Source organism: Alligator sinensis, unplaced genomic scaffold (assembly GCF_000455745.1).
Source record: "Alligator sinensis unplaced genomic scaffold, ASM45574v1 scaffold755_2, whole genome shotgun sequence".
Taxonomy (NCBI): Eukaryota; Metazoa; Chordata; order Crocodylia; family Alligatoridae; genus Alligator; species Alligator sinensis.
The window spans coordinates 2,860,138-2,871,961 of NW_005841883.1; the positions used below are offsets into that span (position 1 = coordinate 2,860,138).

The 11,824-nt window shown below is 53.3% G+C and overlaps 1 protein-coding gene across 2 annotated transcripts; it reads left to right on the forward strand.

The window, feature by feature from the left end:
- Positions 1-380: 380 nt before the first annotated feature.
- On the forward strand, positions 381-4,810 carry HSD17B1 (hydroxysteroid 17-beta dehydrogenase 1). 2 transcript variants are annotated; one of them, XM_006017668.3, is made up of 6 exons: positions 381-581; positions 1,263-1,424; positions 1,892-2,071; positions 2,457-2,550; positions 3,861-4,044; positions 4,506-4,810. In XM_006017668.3, the coding sequence occupies exons 1-6, from the start codon at positions 485-487 to the stop codon at positions 4,674-4,676; spliced, it is 888 nt and encodes a 295-aa protein (XP_006017730.1). In that variant the 5' UTR covers positions 381-484; the 3' UTR covers positions 4,677-4,810. The 2 variants fall into 2 exon arrangements, with proteins under 2 accessions (XP_006017730.1, XP_006017732.1); XM_006017670.3 differs by lacking the exon at positions 1,263-1,424 and having other exon boundaries at positions 395-581; positions 4,506-4,808.
- The last annotated feature ends 7,014 nt before the right edge of the window (positions 4,811-11,824 follow it).

The window sequence follows — 11,824 nt, forward strand, 5'->3', positions numbered from 1 at the left end:
ACACTGGTGAGACCTGCCTAGTATCCATAAGACTCTGGGAAAGGTGCTGTGTATGAGCTAGTTGCTCCCTCCCCGCTGGTGGGGACTTGGGGTCATGGCTTGATCATGGAGTCCATGTTTTGGCAACTGGGGGTGCTGTTCTTCCCCCTGCCAATGACTCATCCCAGTCCCAAATCCTACCCCAGTGCCCACCCTCTACTTCCTCACCCTCTTCTCCCTCTCCCTGCTCCCACAGAATCTAGGCATCCAGTCCCCTGTCAGCTTGTACCTGGGTCACCTTGGCTGAGGTTTATCCTGGGGGCTGAGAGCCTGAAGGCAAAACAGAGAATCCATCAAGGCCAGAGGAGGCATGTGGAAGAGCCTTGAGATAAGGCACCAGACAAAATAGGAGAGTGCAGCTGGTGCTGGGAGGGGAAGATTGCTCCAAGGCTCTTTAAACTCTGTAAGCTGCAGAAGTGTCTGAAGTGCCATCCAAGATCTGGTGATGGAAAAGACTGTGGTACTCATCACCGGCTGCTCTTCAGGGATCGGCCTGGGGTTAGCCGTGCGCTTGGCCTCCGACAGCTCCCAGAGGTTTAAAGGTAACAGGCACCCTAGGGTTTAGCAGCCTGCACCCCCAACTTGGGCTAGTGATAGTGTCCCGGGGTCCTCGGGTTGCGTGTGTGGTCCTGTGTGGAAGGAACAGGCCTGTGGGACCCCAGGCCAGGGGAGGGGTGGCTGTAGGTTTGAGATGGGGACATTCCCTGGGTGTGCTGCCTAGGGATGGGGTGGCGCAGCACCTTTGAAACCAGTGATTCTCAACCAGGGAACACACCATACTGAGCCTCTCAGGCCATTGGTTGGGCAGTTGCTGCCCCTGTTCTGTGCAGATGAGTACCCTGCTTTGATCACTCCTGTGGGTTGCATCCCAGGGGCTGGAGGAGTTGTTGCTTGTTCTGTTCCCTTGTGGCTCTGGGGGGAAGCAATGCCTCGGGCCAGCACACTGGTGGGGCAGGCCATCTCCTAGACTGCCAGTCTGAGCAGGAGCACTGATATTTCCTCTGTGGGAGGGGGCATTTGGGAGGTGTCCTTGCTCTTGGCGTCCCTGCACCAGCCCCAGGGCTTAGGAACAGTCTCCATGGGGAGGACTTTTCATGGTCTCAGCTGGGGGGTCCCCTAGGGACAAGGAATTCCCCTCATCCCCCTGTTGCTCCCTGTGCTGTGGGGGTGGGATCATGAACACCCCCCCCTCCCCCCCCAACTGGACTCTCGCTCTCTCTTAGTCTTTGCTACCATGCGTGACCTGGCCAAAAAGGAGCGGCTGCTGGAGTGCGTGCGGGGTTGCCACAGGGATACCCTGGAGATCCTGCAGCTGGATGTCACCAACCCGGCCTCATTGGCCTCAGCTATTCAGCGGGTGCCAGAGCAGCGTGTGGATGTGCTGGGTGAGCCCTGCCCTGCTGGGCCCCTGCTTCCACCAGTGGCAGCCTCGCTGCTGCTCCCTCTATGTCCTCTTACTTCCTGATCCTGCATCCAGCTGCAGGGAAGGGGGCCCTTTCAGAGCTGAAGGAGTTTCAGCTTCCTGGCCAGATGGGCACGGCACCAGGGGAATGCAGCCACGTCCCCCTTTAGGTGCCACACCAGCTGTGCATGTGTCCCTCAGGCAGCAGCTCTGGAGGGGATCCACCCCAGCCCCCCTGGGCCTCTGCAGGAGAAAGGAACAAGGAATTTCCAGCCAAAAAATTGGGAGTAAGGGCTGTGAAAGGAGAGCCCTAAAGGCTCAGCCCATACCAGTCATGACATTTTGGGGCCTGTCTCCAGACCATGGGATGTGTGGGGTGGGCAATGGGGGCACTGCATTAATGGGGTGCCCTAGTAACAGCAGGTCTGTGTGGTGTTTCTCTTGCCCCAGTGTGCAATGCAGGAGTGGGGCTGATGGGTCCCTTGGAGACCTGCTCCCAAGAAGCCATAAAAGCCGTTTTTGACGTGAATCTGTTTGGGACCATCAACACCATCCAGGCTTTCCTGCCTGGCATGAAGTGCCGCAAGGCTGGCAAGATCATCATCACTAGCAGTGTGGGGGCTCTGCAAGGTGAGGAGCCCTGTGGGGGGATAGGATCCCAGCCCAGGCTGCATAGCCCTGTTCCTAAAGCTTGCTGTGTCCTCCACTGCCCAGAACTAGGCACACTTCACCAGGCCCAGGGGAAGTCCTGACCTCCCAGGGAAACTCCAGCCTTCCTGCTTCACCTGCTCCTTGGACTTGGGTCTGTCACAACAGGCTGGTCCCAGGGTGCAAGATGCAGCTGCTGCTGCTGCACTGGAGATTGGGAGGGAGAAACCTTGGGGGATTTAGGGGAGACCCAGAACTCCTCCTCACCCAGCATGCACTGTCCAGGGTGAGGATGGGAGTGACATGCTTGGGCCATCAGCTGCCCTGCAGCGTGACCCTTGCTCGTGGTCTTCTCTCCCTGTCCTAGGGGTGCCGTTCAATGCCGTGTACTGCGCCAGCAAGTTTGCTGTGGAAGGTCTGTGCGAGAGCCTGGCTATTGTCCTGCAGGAGTTCAACATCCAGTGAGTGCCAGGATGTGCAGGGACTTGCTGTGCCAGGGCCTCTAGCAGGGTGTGACACTTCATGGGCCTTGTTAACGTAACCCTTCTGCCGGGCAACACTGGCAGTAAAAAGAGCCAGGTTCAGTTACAGAGGGATGTGTGTAGGTTTTTTTAAAGAGAAGCGCACAAAGTTAATAGCACCGACTTAACCCTTCCCTCCCCAGCCCTCCCCGAAGCCTGGGGAAACTAAGCTGCATTATCCGGGTACCCCACAGAGGCTCCAGGGGGTACAGAATACCTGTAAGAAAACTAGTGATCCATCAATCCATTAAGACACTTGCCCCGTCTCCCCTCTCCCTCAGAGAGGCTGACCAGATTGAGTTCATTACCCCGCTCCCTGCCTGGCATTTTTTCTCTTTGGAAACATGGACCCAAGAGAGAGGCTCAAATATTCCAGCCTTGGTCTCACTAATGTAAGGCAAAGCCACCCTCCAGCCTCTGGTGTGGAAATGCCAGGGATATCAGGAGGCATTGGAGACTCCAGAGAGGGACAGAGACAGGCAGGAATGATGACCAGGGAGCTGGAGAAACTTCTGTACAAGGAGAGAGAAAACAGGCTGGAGCTTTTCAGCTTAGAGAAAAGGTAACTGAGGGAGGATATGGTTGAGGTCTATCATGAATGGTGTGAAGGAAGTGAATGGGGACTGACTGTTTACTGTTGCTCACACTACTAGGACAGGGGATAGGTGATGAATGATGTAGCAAGTTTAAGACAAACAAATTTTTTTTTCACACAGCATGTAAGTGTGGAACCCCTTGCCACAGAATGTGGTGGAGACAAATCATTTAACTGGGCTCAAAAGGGGACTGGGCAAATTTGTGGAGGATGGGTCCATCCACTGGTTTCAAGCCTGATAGGGTGCAGCCTCAAAAACAGGACTTCCTAGATCTCTGAATGCTGGAAGCTGGAGGGAGAGAGGGGTAAGAGATAGATTAGTCCAGATAGGCCCTGCATAAATATTCTTCCCCTTGGTATCTGCTCAGTGCCCTGTGAGATGCAATACACTGGGCTGGATGGACCTGTGGTCTGACTGTGTGGCATCTCTTACATATTTTAGCACTTCTGCAGGGCTGTTGCTTTAAGATGTGCCACCTGAAGTATATGCCATGTGCCCCTACCCCTCAGCTGAAATGCAGCACTCTGTCTGTTATCTGTGTGGGGAGGCCTGTTTCAGGGGTGTCTGCTGAGTGGGGTTGGGCTCTGTTTGTGGTGCTGGTGATGGGCTGGCTAGAGTTGCAGCCCTGTTTTCTGCCGCTCTCTCCTTCTGCAGCATCACTCTGATCGAGTGTGGCCCTGTCAACACGAGCTTCCTGTCCAACATGCAGAGTATGGACCCTGAGGGCCATGAGCTGCAAGGCCTGGACCCCAAAACGTATGCCCTGTACCGCCAGTACTCCCAGCACTGCCAGAGCCTCTTCCAGGACGCTGCTCAGGACACCGACGAGGTCCTGCAGGTCACTCTTGGCTTCTTGCTACTTTTTTGCCCAGGCACCTGGATTGGGTGGGACAAGGGGCTAGAATTAACCTTGGAACCAGAAGCCGGACGAGCCCTGTGAGAGCAGCTGACTGGCTTGGGGAAAGTGGTTTATCTATGTTATCTAGAGAAACTGCTCCTTTTAGAGCCTATCTCTAGCCTCATGTCCCTGGGGAGTTGGGGGTGCCTGGTTGGCTCCAGCTTCCCCTGCCCTGCCTACACAAGTAATTGAGGAAGCAGAGGCATGAAGTCTGCACCCCAGGCCCAGGAGCTCTGTGTGGGGGCTGCTCCAGGGGGCACTGCAGTGTGCAGAGCTCCACACCAGTCATTGACAGCATAGCAAGACCAGTGTCCCAAAGGAAGGGTGACAGTCCCTGGCAGGCACCATGCCTTGCCTGAGAGCCAGCTCCTCCTGACCTGAACCTCCTCATCCTTTGCCAGGTGTTCCTGGATGCCATCTGCACCCCCAACCCACCCCTGCGCTGCTTCACCACCCAGTTCTTCATGCCACTCACCAGGCTCAAGCTCTTGAGCCCCGATGGCTCTGAGTACGTCCAAGCCATGCACAAGTTCGTGTTCTCCACCAGTGAGCCCCAGGGGGACCAGGCCTAAGGGGGAAGCAGCATGGACACCTTGGGCAAATGATCCTGGCTCAACATGGTGCCCTTCTCCTTTGGATGCCCCCATTGCTCTGGTTTTGTACCAGGGGCTCTGCTCCCCCCTGGAGGTAGAATGGCTTAAATAAATCCATCTGCTCTTCGCTTGGCTCCTGGCTCTTGGCTCTGTCCATCTTGCTGGCAGCCCCAGTGCAGAGGCCAAGCACTTATGGAAGTTAAACTGTGCGAGGAATTTGCTGCAGGAAGGTCAAGGCAGCGTGGGAGCAGAGGGGGCCTTGTTTGAGTTTTGCCTGCCCTGCAGGAATCCCTGCTAGTTGCTAAAAATCTTTGCAAAGCAGAGCTGTGAAAGCTGCACAGAAGCAACAGAGAATGGAGCATGGGGTGGGCAGGTGGCCAGGGCCCAGCAGGGTCAGGGAGACTTTATCTGGGTGGAGGGCCTGGTGCTCCCTTGCTGTGTGCGCCAGGCATGAGGAAGGACACAGAGCAGGGCTGGTGATGGTTCTGCCTGCTCCCTCAGGCAATGATCACTAGTAACATTTCAACATGCACACGGTTGCTTGGTCTTCCCAGAACCAGCAGCTTATCCTTCCCAGAACCAGCAGCTCACCTATCACCCAGTTAGCTGCATGGGAACTCCCCAGTGCAAAACCAAGGCACAGAGCCCAGCGTGGGCAGCTGCCTACAGCCTCTGAGCACGAGGTGCGCGTCCTGCCTTCATGAGCCAGGCCACTTGCTGGAGCAAACTGGGGACCTGCTCTGCTGGCAGGGGTGTTCAGCACTGGACACGGGCTGTGGGATCCTCCAGGAGCTGGTTAGAGCTTGATGGCCCTTAGTAGCCATGGCAAGGTCCTGCCCTGGATGGGAGACTTCTAAACAAGGTCCTTGGCCTCCCTGCATTATGGGGAGCACAGGAGTCTCAGTGGCAGCAGAGGAAGCTCTAATTAATGTGGCCCTGGGCTGGGACTGCATGCTCAGCCCTACCCTACTACGTTGGAGCTGTCGCCTGTGGGAGGTACGAGGGGAGAACTGTCCCTGGCCAGGCTCAGAACTGCATTGTCACACCCTGCACCACTCTCCTGCTGTCCCCCTACCCTTTGCTTCTCTCCCTCTGGCCTCTGTGCATCTTTCCTCCTGGCCATCCTCCCCGCTACCAGTGCCCAGCCCCTCCCAGTTCTATCGTACAACTGGCATTTCAGCAGTTAATGCATGCCCTGAAGTGCCAGGGGGAATTCTAGTCATGAATGCCCCATGAAAGAGGCTGGGGGCAGAGGAAGGGGTTCTCCCTTCAGTAAGTGCCTCTTTCAGGCTGCCTTTGGACTTCTGGTTATGCTCAGGACAAGTGCAAAAACATTTCTTCTCAGGCATGAGGGCTGACAACTCAGAGCCTGCCTTTTTCTTTTTTGGCATTGAAGAAACAGACGTGTGAGCCTCTGGTTCTGATATGAGCCCCAACTGGTTCTTCACCCTTCCCTGTTTTGCAGCTACAAAGAGGGTGGATGTGGTTTGGGGCTGCATCAGTGGTAGTGCCATGACTTGGTGCTCTTTAGGCCTCATCTTAAGTACTGTGTGCAGTCCTCAGCTCTGCATTTAAAAAGGATGTGGAGAAGTTACAGAGGGCCCGAAGTGTGTGAGTAAAAGGATAAAAGGTTGCGGAAGGCAAGCTATATGAGGAGAGGTTGAAAGAAATAAGGAAGTTCAGCTCCTATAAAAGGTGATTAAGAGAGGACATGATAGCAATCTTCAAATATCTGAAAAGCTGCCCCAGACATGGAGAACAGCTTTTTTCCCTCTCTGCAGAAGGTTGGATAGCAATGGCTTGAAATTGCAGCAATGTAGGTTTAGACTTCTTTATTGTTAAAATAGTGAGGCAGTGGAATAGCCTGCCTAAGGAAGGTGTAGTATCCCCTTCATTGGAGATGTTCAAGAAGAGGTTGGATAAGCATTGGTCAGGGGTGATTTAGGAGTAGCAATGCCAAGATGTGCTGTGAATAGAAACATATAGAAGCCCAGGAGATCCTCACACATTTAGAAATAACGAGATAAAGCCCTGCAGTACAGAGCAGGTGGGAATTGGAGAGGACCATGCTCGGCAACAGGAAAACTGTGCAGAGCTTCACAACTAGCTTGGTCCTGAAACAAGATTAAAGAGCTGGGACAAGTTTATGAGAGGACAGAGGGACATATAAGGAAGTTTTGGCTCTCCAGGCAGGGTGTGAGATGTGTGGGGCTGCGTTTGCAGTCCCCAGGTTGTAGTGCAGAGTGGAAGGTGTTTAGTTTTCCTAGGCTTCTGGACTTTGCTTGTTGCCACATGGGGCTGGCAAGGATTTTTTTTCCTCCTTCCTGTTAGCTATTAGTGTCTGGAGGGCCTTATTTTTGTCTTTCTCAGAAGCACTGGGTTTTAGCTGAAGCCAAGGCCAGGGTGTACAGATGCTTTTTCTAGGACTTAAACCCAGCAGTTTCCCGGTTGGAAGGTTTTGCTCCTCTGGTCAGGGTCACACCATTCACCACATTTGGGACCAGGAAGGAGTTTTATCCCATGATCAGATTGACACGGACTGCGGCATGGAACATAACAGCGAGCATGGCCCTATTTCTTGGATCTCTCAAAAGTATTGTAACAAATTACCTCTATCCTTGCGGTAGCAGGACATTGACAGTGCCCTCTTTCACCTGCTTTATCTGTGGCAAGTTAGAATATTCTTGATATTTTGGGCACTGTGCCTGGTAGTTGTGCATGAGGGGTGTTCACAAAGTTTTCAGGAGCTGCTTAGATGGACACTTGGCTGCAATGCTTGAGTCATGGACAATTCTTCCTTAAGCAGGGGGCTGGACTAGACGCCCTCCTGGGGTCCCTTCCAGCCCTACTTTCTATGATTCCCTGCTGGGGCCTCTCCTTGAGGCCTGCTAGCAACATAGAACTGTGTGCAGAAAGAGACCTCCAGAGTCACCCAGCTCAATCCTTGCCATCAGAAGCACCCAGGGTGTATAGTGCTGGTCATGAGCCTACTGTGCCTTAGTTACTAGCTTTGAAGGCAACTTGGTTGCTCAGGGTTCCTCTTCTGTTTTGCCCCAGAATTTCCCCAGCCATTTCCTTCTCCCTGGCAGTGAACTGGTTGCCCCAGAATTTACCCAGCCATTTCCTTCTCCCTGGCAGTGAACTCTTGCTACATGATGCTAATGGCAATGCAGCAAGGGAGGAGGCCTTTGAGTAGCCCGCTGTGAGTGATGGAGCTGGGGTTCAGCTGAGGCAGCAGCTGGTCAGGTTAGTGGCACATTGTGCTTGGCAGCAGGTTGTGATGAAGTTAGCTTCATGTAGGGTCAAGGGAGGACCCCAGTGCATCGGACATGGCAGAGGAGGGCCAGAGTAGCCTGAGCTAGTAGGCTGAGGGTTGTCTGAGGATGCCCAAGACTGTCTGCAAATTACCTGAGCTGCCCCTTTCTGGCAGCTGGGGGCCCTGCTCCCTCTCCCCAGGGAAGTTCACTACATGCCTCCTTCACACATGGCTTCTGCAGTGCCAGGTACAGGATGCGCTGCCAACAGCTGCTTCTTTAACTTCCAGCCAAGTTACAGCCCTTTCCCGCAAGGAAGCAGCACAGATGAAGACTCGGGGCTAGGCGGCATTCTGCAGATCGCGCCGTGGGGCTCAGCTGAGCAGGCAGGACAGGACAAGCAAAGCAGCGTGGGTGCCACAGCCAGCACTGAACAGCCAGCAGACAGCACCAGGCCCAGCTCTTCCAGCATTGTCCCATCCATGCCAGCTGCTGGCACAGTTTCACCCATACATTTTTCAGGGGTGAGGGAGCAGCTCCAGAGCTGGGTGGGGGGGATAGCAAGCTCCAGGGGGAGCAGAAAGAAGGTGAGGGCTTGACAGCCATTCCCCCTGGGGACCCATGAGTCATCATTGGCCACAAGATGAACATGAGCCTTTAATGCGATACTGTGGCTAGTAAAGTGAGCAAAACGCTGGCTTGCATCCATAGATGCTTCTCAAGCAAATCCCAGGACGTCATTCTCCCCTTGTACTCGGCCTTAGTGAGGCCGCAGCTGGAGTATTGCATCCAGTTTTGGGCCCCACAATATAAAAAAGATGTGGAGAAGCTTGAGAGAGTCCAGAGAAGAGCCACGCGCATGATCAGAGGTCAGGAAAACAGACCTTATGACAACAGGCTGAGAGCCATGGGGTTCTTTAGCCTGGAAAAGCGCAGGCTCAGGGGTGATCTGGTGGCCACTTATAAGTTTATCAGGGGTGACCACCAGGATCTGGGGGAACGTTTGTTCACCAGAGCGCCCCAAGGGATGACGAGGTCTAACAGTTATAAACTACTGCAAGACCATTTCAGGCTGAACATAAGGAAGAATTTCTTTACTGTCCAAGCCCCCGAGGTCTGGAATAGCCTGCCATCGGAGGTGGTTCAAGCACCTACATTGAACACCTTCAAAAATAAATTGGATGCTTACCTTGCTGGGATCCTATGACCCCAGCTGACTTCCTGCCCTTCAGGCAGGGGGCTGGACTCGATCTTCCGAGGTACTTTCCAGCCCTGTCTATGAAATCTATGGGGAAGTGTTCACAGACCAGTTGGCTGTTGGCACTATAAGTCAATGATAGCATTGAGTGTTCCTTTGAGGTGATCCTACTTGTTTGCAAGTGATGCACACAGAGTCCTGCTTCCGTGTGCATGGCAGGAGTGGTTTCCTGTCCCAGGATTCAAGACTTCTGTCTCCAGGCAATACTGTACTCGAAAGCACTCACTTCTGCTTGTTCTCTCTTCCTAGTTCTTGTGACAAGAGCATGGATGGATCTAGAATTTTGAAAACAGGAGTGCAGATGGTGCAGTGCATCATCACATAGAAAACACAAGTTTTTCTCCAGTTAAAAATGAACTACAAGCTTTACTAATATGCTATGGACCTAGGGCTGTACTCTTCAGTTTGAACTTGAAGCAAAAGCAAATACAAATTTGTTGGAATTAGTTAAACACAAGCTGCAGGGCTGTAAAATAAGAGTTTCACTACCAGGAGCAGCTAAGAGACAGCAGAATGGCAAAAGAAAGGTTAGTTTGATTGGTGGAACATCAAGACCATTAAAAAGGATAGAGGGGGGTTAACACCTGTGGAATGAAGGGTTTAGAAAGGATCAGGCAGATTAGAATGAGCCATGAAGTCAACTGACTCCCTCAGCACTGTCCGACTAGAAATGTTGCTGCCCCTCCCAGGTAGTTGGTTTTAAAGTTTGGGTGTATCAAGAATCAAAAGGGGATGCAAGTGCACCACAGCAAACCCCCTGGATATACCCCTGTATGTGTAACTGTGCCACTACACTTCCCTGGATCTGTCCCTGGACAAGAGTGTTGGGCTGTCTGCAGCTTTCCCCATGTCTCCATGGTGTTCCTGCCTGCATGTACCCACTGCTCCATACTACCTACCCCACTATTCGCATCCAGCCTCCAGTGAAGGCCTTAGGCTTGCTTAGCTCATCTCCTACAGGCAACCTGTGCTTTGGGTGCTCATCTCAAAGGACAGATGTGGTCTAGTCTCCCTGGATTCTGTTCTCTTTCTCTTGGCTTGCTTTTCCCATGGTCCCAGCATCCCTGCATACCACTGGTTCTATGTAGCATGTGACTCTCTGCTTGGAAAGAAGGAAGCAGATGCAGGGAGCACTTCTCTGGAGAAGTACTATGGAGTCCTGCTAGCAGGGTATTTGGCCTTATATCCATTGTCCTGCCACTAACAGAAGATGCTGCTGTATTCTATAGGCATGGGAATGCAGGAGCTGGGGGACTGGAGGAGCTCAGGAAGCTTTCCTTCCCTCTTGCTTGTTCAGGGCAAGGTCACTGCCAGTGTCAATGGGGCTTGGATAGAATGGCCCTTGAGAACCCATCATAATGCCTTTACATACATGCTGGGCTGGCAGCACTTGGCTAACAGGGCCAGCCAGTGCCATGGACTTGCTGAATTCCCAAAGGCTCCGAGGAGCCTGTGAGGTATTTTGTGGAAGAGTTTTATACCCTAAGTCATTTTATGGCTTCTTTCCCATTTGTCCCTTGACCAGTGTGCAGTCCCCACCCCCAGTGGACTCTGGTGCCTAGGTAATAAAAGCCAGCCGAGTGCATGCCGGGAATGGAAAATAGGAAGAGTGCTGCAGTCACGCGGCGGGACCTGGCCCTTGTCCCTTCCACAGTGACTGGGTATTTCCATCAGCAGGACCAAGAGAATCACAGACACTCTGCTGCTCTGACCATATCTGCGCTCACTGTCCAAGACAGGCTCAGCTGTGCTGTTCTGTTGTGCCTGGCAGGCAGACTGGGGATTTGGGCCACAGCTCTCCATCATGCCCTGTGCCTTTTGCACACAAGCAAAACCTACGTTTTCCTGCAAGAGCTTTATCTTTAGCTGGGCCAGGGAAAAGTCACGTTTCATGGGTAATTCATTCCTTCATGCTCTGGAGGTGATTAGCATCCTGAATGAATTAATATGGAGGCTGGCCCTGAGCCAGCAATGTGATCGGCAGTCCTAGGAGACAGAGTCTCTACCTCTCTTGTGATAGCCCCTTTGCACCCTGTGTCACCCCAGGCCAGGCAGATGAGGAAGTGCTCCTGGCACAGCATGTTCCCATTACCTAATTAGGTGGCAGGTAGGTCTCTCCAATTCCCACAGGGTTGTTCAGATACAGGAGGGCCAGAAACTCCCATGGGAAAGGGGAGCGCCAGCCACACCTTCTGCGTAGTGCCAGGAGCTGCTGTCTCTATTTACCTGGCCAAGCAGGCGTCTGTCTCTGGCAATGAGTTTGCTCTGCTACTGTGTTGGCTTAACTTCCTGTTCCCCCCTCCTTGGACACTCTGCAAACACACCCACTGGATACAGGAGGGAGGCAGGCTCCTCTTTGCAGTATGGAGGAGGGCAAATAGAGTCACAGAAGCCTGCTGTCATTGATGGTGGTCCTTTCCCTCACTTTGGTGGGCTCTTGATCAGTTGACTCGTCTACAGCCCTTGGTGGGAAGAGAACAAAGTCCTGTTCACTGGGTTTCTCTCACCCCATTCCAACGGCTAGCCTTCACTTCCCTGCCAGACCAGGAAGAAAACCCAGGAGCCCTGGCCCAACCTGCCTGCTCTGTCCTTCGTATGGAAGCACAGCTCCTTGA

Excerpts from the sequence above, each read along its gene's own strand:
- HSD17B1 (XM_006017668.3), top strand. The coding sequence starts at position 485 with ATGGAAAAGACTGTGGTACTCATCACCGGCTGCTCTTCAGGGATCGGC. Across the intron at positions 2,072-2,456 it reads CAGTGTGGGGGCTCTGCAAG|GGGTGCCGTTCAATGCCGTG; the intron begins GTGAGGAGCCCT and ends TCCCTGTCCTAG. Across the intron at positions 2,551-3,860 it reads CTGCAGGAGTTCAACATCCA|CATCACTCTGATCGAGTGTG; the intron begins GTGAGTGCCAGG and ends CTCCTTCTGCAG.